The sequence below is a fragment of the Eptatretus burgeri genome, chromosome 12 (assembly GCF_056783735.1).
Source record: "Eptatretus burgeri isolate ZD-2024b chromosome 12, Ebu_testis_v1, whole genome shotgun sequence".
In the NCBI taxonomy this organism is placed as follows: Eukaryota; Metazoa; Chordata; class Myxini; order Myxiniformes; family Myxinidae; genus Eptatretus; species Eptatretus burgeri.
The window spans coordinates 24,495,545-24,508,962 of NC_140972.1; the positions used below are offsets into that span (position 1 = coordinate 24,495,545).

General features: G+C 44.3%; 1 protein-coding gene across 2 annotated transcripts in view; it reads right to left on the bottom strand.

The window, feature by feature from the left end:
* Nucleotides 1-13,418, bottom strand: part of LOC147015259 (guanine nucleotide-binding protein subunit alpha-11) — a 664,748-nt gene that overhangs the window by 598,851 nt on the left and 52,479 nt on the right. The window contains exon 1 of one of the 2 annotated variants that reach the window (XM_085849845.1): nucleotides 7,418-7,563. The exons of the other annotated variant lie outside the window; for it this stretch is intronic. Coding sequence (XP_085705971.1) covers nucleotides 7,418-7,562 — 145 coding nt within the window. The 5' untranslated portion in view covers nucleotide 7,563. Of the gene's footprint in view, nucleotides 1-7,417; nucleotides 7,564-13,418 lie in introns of those variants that run through there. 2 annotated transcript variants of the gene reach the window in all.

A 13,418-nucleotide genomic window follows, 5' to 3' on the forward strand; every position in this document is an offset into this window, starting at 1 on the left:
TGAATTGCGCTTCACCATCTGGCAGTTCGACGAACGAATCTGGGTTTGGCAGATGCCAGAAGAATGCTACCTACCTGAATGCATAGTGCCAACTGTAAAGTTTGGTGGAGGAGGAATAATGGTCTGGGGCTGTTTTTCATGGTTCGGGCTCGGCCCCTTCGTTCCAGTGAAGGGAAATCTTAAGACCACAGCATACAATAACATTCCAGATGATTCTGTGCTTCCAACTTTGAAGCACCAGTTTGGGGAAGGCCCTTTCCTGTTTCAGCATGACAATACCCCCATGCACAAAGCGAGGTCCATACAGAAATGGTTTGTCGATATTGGTGTGGAAGAACTTGACTGGCCTGCACAGAGCAATGACCTCAGCCGCATCGAACATCTTTGGGTTGAATTGGAACGCTGACTGCGAGCAGGACCTAATCACTCAACATCAGTGCCCGACCTCACTCATGTTCTTGTGGCTGAATGGAAGCAAATCCTCCAGCAATGTTCCAACATCCAGTGGAAAGCCTTCCCAGAACAGTGGAGGCTGTTAGAGCAGGAAAGGGGGGACCAACTCCATATTATTGCCCAGGATTTTGGAATGAGATGTTGGATGAGCAGGTGTTCACATACTTTTGGCCATGTAGTGTATATTGATCCACCCATAGTCGGAACACTGCACCTTTCGTTTGATAATCAACCACATCATTAAAACTTGTTTTTTTTTCAGAGCAACAAAGAATTGTTTTGTATGCTCAGATTACTTGCCACATCCGATTGTAACCTCATTATTTATTTTACTGGAACATGCCTCACTCCTTTGACACTGAAAGACAAGAAATGCTTGAACTGCGAGCAAGCGTGTGATCTGTGCCTTTGCATAGTCCCACCACAGTCTAAAGTTATTTAATTTTATCTTTCTTTATTTTAGGCCATTCCAAAATAAATTGAAAGCTTCATTAAAAAGGTAGCCCTGTAGGGGAACGATGGTTATTTCCCCAACAGGTGGGGTGATCTTACTGTCCTGATACAAAGTAAATGTCAACCAAGAAAATAAAACACAAGAAAAAGTAAACGACACAAGAAAACCCCCCATTAAACTCTCTTTGTAGGGGCGCATCTGGATGGGGACCACAACCCCATGAGACCTTGCTGTCCTGATGCATCAAACCAAATTTGGTCCACAAGTCAGGTCGTTTGAGGGAGAAGATGTTTTAGTCAAATGTTAATGGACTTACAGATGGACGGCCAGACCAGGACCCATTCTATGAGCTTATTTTGGAGAAATAACCTAAAAAAAAAAAGTGTTCTCAAGCAGAATGAGGTTACACTTCCAACAAGAGCTACCATGGTGCTCCAGCGCAAGTTTAAAAGTGTCACAACCAGATGAGCAGAGGAAAAAAATAAAGGAAGGTACTGTATCAGATTTCAGTATCTTATTTATCAAGCACTAGCAGGGAACCGGGCATTGCTCGGTGCTGTTCTAATCCTGTTGGCATTTTTAATATATCAAATTTGATTTTTTTTAATAATTTTTTTTTGTGGGGGCTGAAAACACTTCCATACACCAACTAAAGAATGGGGTTGGGGACCATTAAATAATATCTTTCACATAAGCTACAAAGACTTGGTCATGATAGAGCGATTAAAATAAAATAAAAAAACATTCCAAGTTTCCCCCCCGCACCCTTTAAAAATTTCAAATTTATTTTGGCCTTACACACTCCCCGGCACACACTGATGAACCTCCAACAGCTTGACGGTCCGTTCAACCATCTCCAAGAAAAATGATGGTGCACGCACGCATACACACACACACACACACACACACACACACACCTTTCTAATAGGACAGATTGACAAATTCTGTCTTACCTGGCTCATGTGTGCATCTGAGACACAAACCTCGACCAAGTAAACTGAAGGAAGCTGCCTGCTGAATACGCCAAACATCAATTAATCCCGTTTTTCAAGTTAATTTCTCGAAAGGTTTGACAGACCTAGGATGCGGCTCCGCACTATTTATGTCGAAAACAGAGTCAAGAGTGAAGTTTAAAATCACCACTCACCACTCATTCAAAAAACAAACAAACAGCAATTGAAGTCAACTGCACAAAAGAAATCTTCTTGCTTTCGAAAGAAATTACACTTTTCCACATTCTCATTAAGAGCACAAGTGTTTAAGGAGGCAAAAAATTGATTATTAGCAGTGAATTAAAGACAAGCCGAAATATTTTGTTCTGTTGAACTTGGGAGAGCGCTCATGAAGAAGCGAAAGAAGGCGACTCCAGAAGTGAAATAATTTACATCGCTGAAGAATCACTGACCCTTCATACGCCTTCTCCATTGAGCTCGTGAGTTCATATCTGCACGAGTCTCATGCATAAACAAAATGTCCAGATGCAAACGCAGTGTCAAATCTTTAACCTGAATGTTACATTCCAAACTCGCACCACCGTTGATATCTCCGGTATGATGCAACATACTCTGGATTACAGAGCATCCACAAACTAATGCCGGCAGATGAACCGTGCATTTACTGCCCTGATCTTAAAACTAACAATGAAGAAACGTAATGGCTTCAAAATAAATGAGACCAAAAAGGAATCATTAATTGAGAGTGTTTAGCTTTAACAATCATATATCTATATATATATATATATATATATATATATATATATATATATATATATATATATATATATATATATATATATATATATATATATATATATATATATATATATATATATATAAATATAATTGTGGTAGTGTGGCTCAAAGGGGAACCCAAATGCTCATTCCACCTCGACTCTAATCTATCCCTTGATACCTTACAAAATAGGTATAATGAATCTTTATCCAATTTCCAAATTGTGAAGTGGCTAATTTTTTTAATTAAAACTCAAAATCTTGTTCTTATGCACAAATTAGCAGACGTCGCAACAGGAAGTCGACCACCATATCCGTACTATGTATGGGTCACATCGTGGTATGATTGTACTCAAACGGCGAATAATTTTCGAATATAAATAAATATACCGAGTCGCTGCATCCTTCGTGCTTGTATAGCAATACAAACCGAGATGGTTTCACGCTGCACCAATGGCTGAAAGATCCGAGGGTTGCCAGAAATTGGACGAGGTTTGTCCAAAATACCCACATGTGGATGGGACTTACAAAATGTTCACTTTTATGCTCGGTATATTTTACAGAGCTTTTTTTTGTACATCTGTTTACCACAATCTCCAATCTATTTATAGTGGAGAGAAAGCATGTAAGTGTGATCTACTCCTCTGAGAGGATTTGACCGACCCACGATGCTAAAATTTCATTCAGGGTCTCTCCTCCCTTACCCCCGACCGCCAGCACCACCCCTCCCACAACACAATCCCCAATCACCCTCACATTACCCACTACCATCCCACAACCTCCAGCCACCATCCCCCCCACAATGCCCCAACCATCACCCCCACAATACCCACCACCATCCCACACACACCTTCCAACATCCTTGCACAATACTCACAACCACCACACACCCTCGCTCCCCCCTCCACTGGGGTGGTACATCGACACCTCATGGACACGATAGTGGGACATGGCACAGACATGGACACAAATGGAATCCGGGGAAAGTATGAAACGGGATGATCCTGGAACATACAAAACACATGGTCAGCCTGAGATGGTGGGACAAAGCATTGTCGCCAATTTTGTCCACGGTGTCCGAGTGTGCCTGGGCGGTGTCGGCTGTCAGGTGATGACGGGTATTTTTGCTCGAGTAATACTGTTGCGGGGCCGGGTATCGGCGACGAGCACGACCGCTAGATGGAGCTGCAGGGTCGACTCCACCGATCACCTGGAATTTATAGGTCGTTACCCCGGATAACTCCGGAGCCGACGGGTCCCTTATCGGACTGAAGTTCGCCAATAGATCAAGCAAGTGGGGTAGGGTCGATTGCCAATTTCAATTTACCTAAATACCCACATCGCCCAACTACTGGGGAAATTCACCCTCGACGATGCTCGTACGGAACGAGATGCTAGCGTACTCAAACCACGTGCGACCTGAGCGGACGGTCACCGAGCTTTCGTCGGTCCAAATGTCCCTTTACAGCGGCAACAGTTTGGGAAATTCTCCAACACGCACCATGTTAAACCAATTAAAGAAAGACAAAAATGAACCAATACATTTAACACATGGATTTATTTATAATGGAGCAGGGGGGCATGTAAGAAGCAGTCATCCGAATATTAGGCACGTATGTACAGCAAGACACTTATACAATTTCTACTTACTGGAATGCCACACACACACACACACACACACACACACACACACACACACACACACACACACACACACACACACACACACACACACACACACACACACACACACACACACACACACACACACACACACACACACACACACACACACACAGTGGTCTTTATTGAGGCCTCCAGCTCGGAGGGAAAGGGCGAGCTGAAGACCAGATTCTGCCTCGGACCTGTCCACCTCTTGTGGTCTTCGCGCTGAGTCGAACCGGGCACCAGCGAGAGGAGAGCCAAATCCAGACACCGGGGACGCGATCAGCCTCCCGAGCTCCGGCGGACCCTCAGGCGCTCCAGAACACGCGCTCATGAAGACGAGGCACCAATCCATCGCAACCCGCTCAAGTAGATTCAACCAACCAACCCCAACCAATGTGCTCTCTGTTCCCTTTTTATACCTCTCGGGCGTGGCTCGCTCAGGTGTGGCCCGTTCGCCGTGGGTGGGGCCTGATCTTTCCCCTACTCGGTGCGCCGCCAAGCGAATCGGTGGGTGGGGCATGTCGCATTCCATGACTTGGAGTGCCCAAGCGAGCCGATGGGTGAGACCAGACCTTTCTCCTACTCGGCGCGCCGCCAAGCGAATCGGTGGGTGGGGCATGTCACATTTCATGACTTGGAGTGCCCAAGCGAGCGCGCAGAGAATGCCGGGAGCAGAGGGTTTTCGTTGGTGTTGTAAAAAAAAAGGAAACCCTGACTATCAAAATAACTTCGCAGCGCATGTACATTTAATCACCCACTAGACACGGGACAAGGGAGATATCTATCCACATTTACTTATCGATATAACTGAGCTACGGGAACCTGAATGTCTGTGTGCACAAGGTTCCAGATTCGCAATAATACAATTGATTTATCAATGCAAAATCCCTCTCTTATAACCCATGAATTGAACGAAAAAACAAAATCAACCAATCTGTAGTGAACATGCGAGCAACGTTTTCATCTTCACTCGCACTTCCGTCTTCTTCCTCTGAATCTCTTGTGTAAGGCTCAACAATACGGCTCCACAACTACCCCGAAAGCGATTCCATCACCAATTTTGTCTCCAACCATTCCTTCAAATTTTCAACATACTGGAAACTTCCAGAGTTGCTGATGATGGTGGAATCAGCATCGGAATCTGAGCTCAAAATATACTGTTTCTCCATGTAAAGGGGCCATTCAGATCAAGGTGGTCTGAAGGCGTGATGTCACTGATGGAAAAAAATAAAAAATAAAAAAACAAAAAAAACGATACACTTGGCCCAGGGAAATAAATCAGGCTAACGAACAATAGCCTGAACATATCTATATAAATATATATGTACAGTATAAATATATATAAATATATATGTACAGTATAAATATATATATATATATATATATATATATATATATATATATATATATATAAATAAATATATATAAATATATATGTTTGATTTATTTAGATGAGGTAGGGCAAGACAAGCCAGATTTCCCACTGTTTCAATCTTCCTGTTAGCCTCTTCCAGATCAGAGCCAGTTTTAGAATGGGACTTTCAAAATGACGTAATTGACTCCAGAATGCTCGGCACGCATATGCAGACACCCCAAGCAACAATGGTCATCGGGGCAGGGAACGTATTGTTATGAATCTAGCAGCCATCAGCACTCAACATTCAGGTCCCCGTAGCTCATAAATCGATAGCTCCCTTTCCCCTATGTCTAATGGGAATTAAGTGTACGTGCGCTACGAAGTTATTTTATCGATAGGATTTTTACTCCAACAACAACCCTCTGCTCGTGGCATTGTCCATGCTTTTCGCGCGCTTGCCGGCATGTGGGCGTGGACGGAATTCCATGCCCCAGGCGGTGTGGATTTCGCACCAAATATGGTCACGAAGCGTTTCGCTCTGGTTGGGCCAAAATATGGGCACGGAGCGCTTCGTTCTGGCTTCGCGCCAAATAAGGGTATGCGTCATTTTCCGCCCAATGGGTGACGCACGGACCAAAGCCGGGGCAGTCCTTCTCAAGAAGGTGGAGCTGCAACACGCCGTCCACCCAATGGAAGCAGGCGACAGGGGAGCGGACCCACCCTGAAAAACGATGGGAAAGACTTTGATGATTGTGTCCCGTCTGCTCGAGCGATCTGCTGTCTGGGTCTGCGGCTGACTGCATCCCAGGCGTCTCGTCTGGCGCATTACAACAAGCGATCGACCATCTCATCACGGGAGATCACCTCGTCTCGCCTCCTCTGGGTTCGGCTACCCTGATCCGTTCTTTGGCGCCTGGTGCTCCGAGAAGGTGCGGTCATCCAGCGCGTGAACGTGGCCAGGTAACCAGCCACGTTCTCTTCCCTCAGCTCGTCTTCTCTCCCGAGCTGAAGGGGCAATAAAGACCTTGAGGTCCATGTCTTTCTGGGGTATTTGTGTGTGTGTCCGTGGGCCCCATCTGTAAGTAGGATTGTATAAGTGTTTTCCTTTGCTTGTACATTTGATACCCTTCTTTATTCGGATAACTCTGCCCTTACGTGCTCCTCTCGTCCCCAGATTATTGTAAATAAATTTCCCCTCTTGTTGAATGTCCCAGCTCGTTCTCTGTCATTTCTTTTATTGGTTTAGCACGGTGCGTTTTGAGAAATAGCGAAGCAGTAAATTGTTCATTTGGACCAACGGGCCTCGGTAACCATCCGCTCGGGTTACACACGGTTCGGGCACGGTAACGGCTCGTCCCGCTCGAGGTCTGTCGAGGGTGTGAATTCCCCGGTAGCTTTGCCACGTGGGTACTTAGGTATATTGAAGTTTGGCAATTAACCCTACCCTACGCGGTCAAATTATTGGCAATTCATGGTCCTGAAAGGGACCCATGCCTTTCGGACTTATCCGAGGGTCACAACCGAAATTCTGGTGTGTTCGGTGGAGCCGACTCTCCTGCTCCCTCGAGCGGTCGTGCTCGCCACCGATACCCGGCCCTACAACAGTATATCGTGTGTGCCAGATAAGGAAGGATCATTACCTAAAATGGTTCACAAAGCTTCGAAAAGAAGCCGATAATACTTGGAAAAGTACTTTATCGAAAAGGATGTACCTCTCCACAATTAAAGATTTGGAGAACTTTCTGATCAACTCACCCAAAAAGTTGATATCCTGCAGCCCGTATTGTAAAATCTCCAGGTGATATGGGCCCATGCAAGGCCTGTGGACGGCACATTTTACCTTGATCATTCCTGTTTGTGAGTGGACTTTGAACCTTGCAGGAATACTTCGTGTGAACATGGCAGGCTTGGTGATTTATTTAATGGAGCCTGCAAATGGAAAGACGATGCAGTCATTCCCCACATTCAAGTAGGCTTCGCATCGGGAGACTGTATGTGGTTTGCGTGTTCCTTAACACCGATGGGAAGTTCATATCTGGGACTTGTGAATGTGAAGGGTAAGTTTGAAAAGACAATACTTTCTACTAATCATGTTTGAGAGGAGGTGAGGGGGAGGGGGGTTGAAGGGAGTGGGAGCTGTGAGGGCCATTATAAATACATATTTTTTGTTTGTTTCTGGTGTTGCAAGAGAAATATTATCATACAAGATTTTTGCATCTATTAGTAAAAGGAGAAGCGTGTGTGTGCGCGTGCGTGTGCATGTTATATCCACTGCCACAGCTCGCATATACAAACAGGATATGGTACAAACTTGACAACTTTCATCCAAGGATATTTCTCTCATTTCCTACATTTCGGAGTCCGATTTGCGTATAGTTAAACATTTTGAAAACAGAACAATTATATTGTTGTGTCCACACAGGTTAAAACCAACCTGGATGGATAGCCGAACAGTTCTACCTTGGAGGCAGACATGTGATCCTTGGAGATGACGGTGCACGCGGGATGGGAGGGTGGCAAAGGCACGCACCAGGACGAAGGACAAGGGTTTATACTCAAACCCACAACAAATATACAGACACAAGCAATCTAAATAAATAGGGGTTTAATGAACAGAAAATCAAATATTTATAATGGAAATAATGAAACATGAGGTTACCTAAATTCTTATTTGAGGAACCTCCACACACAGTTACAAAAACGGACAACGGGAAAAGATAAGACAAAAGAAAAACCCCTCCTTTATTCTGGCACTTAGCTTTGGGTCCAGAAGTGATCTTTTAGAGCTAGACGATTGAAAACACATCGTCCTGCGTGGGAAGTCCGCAAAATGGCGCCAAGCCGCTCTCTTGGGCGGGAAATGTACAGGAGGCAACTTGGGCGGTGATATTCAACACCAGGGCTCAAAAACTGCTGTGCAGCTTCTTTTCACAATCGCACTTGCCGACGCCTCTCCTCAGCAAAATGGCACCGCCTTCTTCTCTGATGGCACAACATGAGGCTCCGAGGCGCAGTCTTACACGACCCAGCCGAACAGTCAATGGCGAGCATCTTGCTCAGTGTGCGAACAAATTCGCCTCAGCATGAACACGAGAATCATGCAGCCTTCTTCACTGTGCCGAGGGGAAGCCAGCGAGCCAGATCCTCAGTCTCCAATCACGTACCTCACACACCTCTCTTCTCCACCCCCCCCCCAAATCTTCTGACATCACGCCCATCCATCATCCATTCCAAGGGCGTGGTTTGCTCGTTGTCATTCCTGGAGGGGAGTTCTTTTTTTGCCTTGAAACGTTTGGCTCGGTTGTTGTTGTTTGAAGGACGCGATTCCTTTTTATCTCCGGTCTTGTAAATGCAAAAACATAGTAAAAGGTCACAGGGGGCAATCACATACTGGGAGAAATTATCCTTAAACCCTACCTAATTAATACAGCACCACCCCACATGCAGTGACATGTAACAACTAAGATGACAGTTTTCCCTACTTAATTTACATCAAAATGTCTCCTGTTCATCCATGGACCATGCTACTCGATACAATCCGACCTTGACTCTGAAATTCCTTAATCAACCCCCACAAACACAACAATATGGTTAACCACCTTGAAATTTCCACTCCTTTGTCTAAATGCTGAAAATGATTATTATTTGAATTACAGATTTTGTACTTGCAGTAGCAGGTTAAAAGTGAGCTGAGTCACTGAAAACGCACACACAGCGCGTGCGTAAAAGGCCTCGTTTAGCATACGTCATTTTGAAAGTCGTGTATTGACTCGTCACACAGGGTTTCACAGTATTGGATGTTCAATAAATACTGATACAGATCTACACTTGCCACATTCACATGCTGTCTCACTTTAGGAACATCACTTTGTGCCGCAGCAGCACCAGCTTGATGGATTTTCTGAAAAAGAAACAGCATCAGTGGTATTGATTCCCTCAATCGTAACGGTAGTATCTACCTCCAATGGTGTGGTGATATTGGGGCCTGCTGAAGTACATCAACTTCACGTATATTCCTCTGTATGTCCGTGTGTGTGTGTATTGCAGCTCCACTACGAGCCTCAGAAAATGCTAAAAATAAAAATAAACCAATGTCACCCGCAGGGTGACCCGTATCTTGCCAAAAGGTGACCACGTGTGACTTCTTTAAGGTCACACTGAGGTGAACAGAGCTGCTATCCACCAGGAGCGACTCCTTGAGGAATATCTGCCTTCCCTTGAGGAACGAGAGATTCCAATGAGAATCGTTCTACAGAGTAACCATGAAAAATATGCGTTTGCCTCATAACGTCACCAAATGACGTCATAATGTCTCAAGCTTGACATATCTAGAAAGCACTCATCGAGGTGTTCAATTTGAGGTACTACACGATATGGTTCCTAAAACTTGAAAATTTGACCTTGGGGTCAAATATGTTTGACCTTAGGCGCTAACCATGAAGGTCAAGGCCAATCGCCACCAAAAATTAATCAGCTGAGCGCCAGACCATGAACTATATTCCCATGAAGTTTGAAGACGATCCGATCAAAATTACTCAAAAATAATGGTTTCGTCGACTTCCCTGATTTGCGACAAAGTGACCTTGACCTTTGACCTTCAAAATTTTGTGCACTGAAAGGGCCTCTATAGGCCTCTGATATGCGAAGTTACAAAAATTTCCAATGATAACTGTGCTCTTCAGAATTTTTTATACGTGATTACAGACAAACAAACAAACAAACAAACAAACAAAAAAAAACATACAAGCTGACTAACATATCTTGCAAAAACTTCGTTTTGGCAAGATAATAAAACAAGAGGCCCTCCATCGTGTTAAACTGGGAACAGCAACAAGGAGTCACCATTTCCTGCTGACAGGGATTCAGCATTAGAATAGTCAAGGTTAACGTTTTTCAAAATAACAATAAATGAAACACGAGAACTCCAAGTTAAATCCTCAGAGGACTTCTCGATAGGAGAGTCCTCAACAGATGAAATCTTCATGAACTGTGATGATAGATAGAGCAGTCTCTGTTGGAGATGGAGAAACATCTATAACGTCACATGAAAGTGGTATCGAATTTGTTGGCCGCAGGTGATGTATTACAATTTATTTATTTACTCGATTATTCCGGTAAACTTTGTAAAGTGGCATCAATCCTGAGTGGGGTTGGGTTACCTGCAGATTGCTTATATGTAAATGGTACCTTCTGAACTAAATGAATGTCACGATAATTTGGGGTTTTCCTAAATCTTTTTACTTTTCCTTGATGAAACAAGGGTGAAAGCTTTTCAAACGTTTGACAGTATAAATTATCAGAATGGGAAAACTAGGCGTCATTATTACCACGCACATACGAAGCGAAAAGCGGAGTTAACTCATTGGTTCATGTCGGTCCGTCCATCTACAAAAGTCAGTTTATGATCAAGGAATTTAGTTAAATTAAATGTTATATGTTGAAGAACAATTGGAACATGAATTGGAAAACAAACATGCCGTTTAACAGAACTTAGTCTGAATATGGCCCGATTGCACATGCACGGAGAGATGAGATAATATTTTAACTGTCTGACTGCCTCGAAGTGAAACAAAATTGAAAATACAGTAATTCCAAAAAGGAAACGCTGTTTTTAAGGACATCATAAAAGATCACAAATAGCAGGCACAACTAACCAATGTAATGTGTTAACTTTCCATCCCTCCTCACAACCCACCCCATCCCTCCTCTCACCCCACCCCATCCCTCCTTTCACCCCACCGTTTGCCCTCCCTCCTCCCAACTGCACCCTTTCCCTACCTGTTCCCAACCCATCAATCCCCCTCTCACTCACTCCCTCCTACACCCTCTCCCCCCCCCACCCATTCCCCTCACTCTTCCCACTCCCACTCCTCCCTCCTCCCACCCCTTCCCCTGTTTACTCCCACCCCCGCTTGCTCAGGGCGACGGAGCACGAACCGCTCGCTCTGAATGACGTGCGGCAAAAGCAACCGCAGAGTGTGAACGATTCGCTCAGAACGATATCGCGCAGTGCCAGTCGACAATGGGTGCTCAGAAAGTGGCTTAAGCACTCGGGCCAGCACTCTAATTAAATGGTTGATAAGGAACGGTTGGCCAGGCTGTCGCTGCATACCGTAAAGTGTCCCGATAACATTAAAGCCTGCCTTTATGGCACACACAGTAGTTGAAATAAAATGAATGAATGAAATAAAATGACTTCATCCACAAAAGAGTTGCAGCTTAATGCAGAACAACCCTGGAGACATCGCAAAGTTCACTCGCCCGTGAAATAAACATTGCAGAAAATGTGCAATTGTGCCTGCTCGCCTGTGCACGTCACGTGGTACATTGGTTCAAGGTCCATGCAAACGTTATAACTTCTTTTTTTTTTAAAGGTCCGCCTTTTCACCAGATTTGCTTTGATTTCCTGAAGAGCACCTCGCAAAACCTCCGAACATAGACACAGATCTGGCCGACGCTATGGATAGGCAGTCCCTCGGGGGACAGTGCACGAGGTCTAGCAGTGAATGCATTCAATCATGGAGCTCAATGAAGCTGGTTAATTTTGTTACGTTCTGAAATTTTTTTGTTCACTCAACATAATTCTCCAAACAGTAGAAAAAGATAAGTTTAATGCTTTGGAAATTCCACTTTTTCTTGTGTATGGATGAGGAGGGAACATAGTCTATCTTGCTTAAAGTAAATAGGTACATCAGCTTAGTTATAAGACTCGTTATTTCATTAAATTATCAGATTTCACAACAGATTTCAACACTTATTTGGTCCGGACAATATCCGATCCTCAAAACCGAAATATTTTGATGATGTACTTTAATTAGTCCGTGAGAGTAGATCGTGGAAAATCACATCACTCCTCGCTCGCTCCTCGATCACACATCATGAAATCGCTCCAAGCTCCCAATTTGAAAACTATAGTACTTACAAAAGCGATGTACACAACTATTTGTAGCTGTGATGAACAGGCATTCGATATGAGTGAGGAAAGTGAAAAAAAAAAAAAAAATAACTTTACTGTGAAGAAATCGTTGCGGCCTGTTCCAAATCAAAGCATGGTTGAGCAGGCCAAAAAACATGGCGGCCTCAGACCCCAACCAAGAAGGCTTGCACAAGGTAAAGCACTATGCCGCATCAAACCCTTCCCAGAGCTCCTCCACAGCTATAAAGACATTCACAAATAGTACACATGTGAGAATCCCAATGCTACATAACACTCCCCTCAGCTGCCAGACCAGTTTCATTACTTATTGGCGAATCATCAGCGACAGTGCAGACAGCAATGCATAACAATGAGGCTCCCAAGTATGTACCACGTGCAAATGTCAAAAGCAGTCAATATATAAGTAATAAAGAAAGACCAACCCACATCTCTCACCTGTAATTGGAAGGAATTCACACCATCCTGGAGTGTATAGTGACGTTTGGTGAAGTCACTCCCCACCCCTTCGCTCTTCCCCCTTCCAAGCTCCCACACCCCTCCTCTCTCCCTTCCCTCCTCCCTCCTTGCTCCTCGCTCTCCTTCCCCTCCCTCTCTCTTTCTCCCACCCCCTTAATATCCCCGTCAGCAAAGCAACAGGTTGTATTAGCTATAGATAAGGGTCAGTCAGAGCGAAGCCTGCGTAACCATTTTAGTTTTGGTTCTTTCGCAATATACGACATTAAGAAGCAACATGAAAAGCTGTTGAAGTTCTATGTTGAGGGTGACTTGAATAAGGGCATTGGCAAGGGGAGAACAAAATAACGTGAACATGACAAAGAT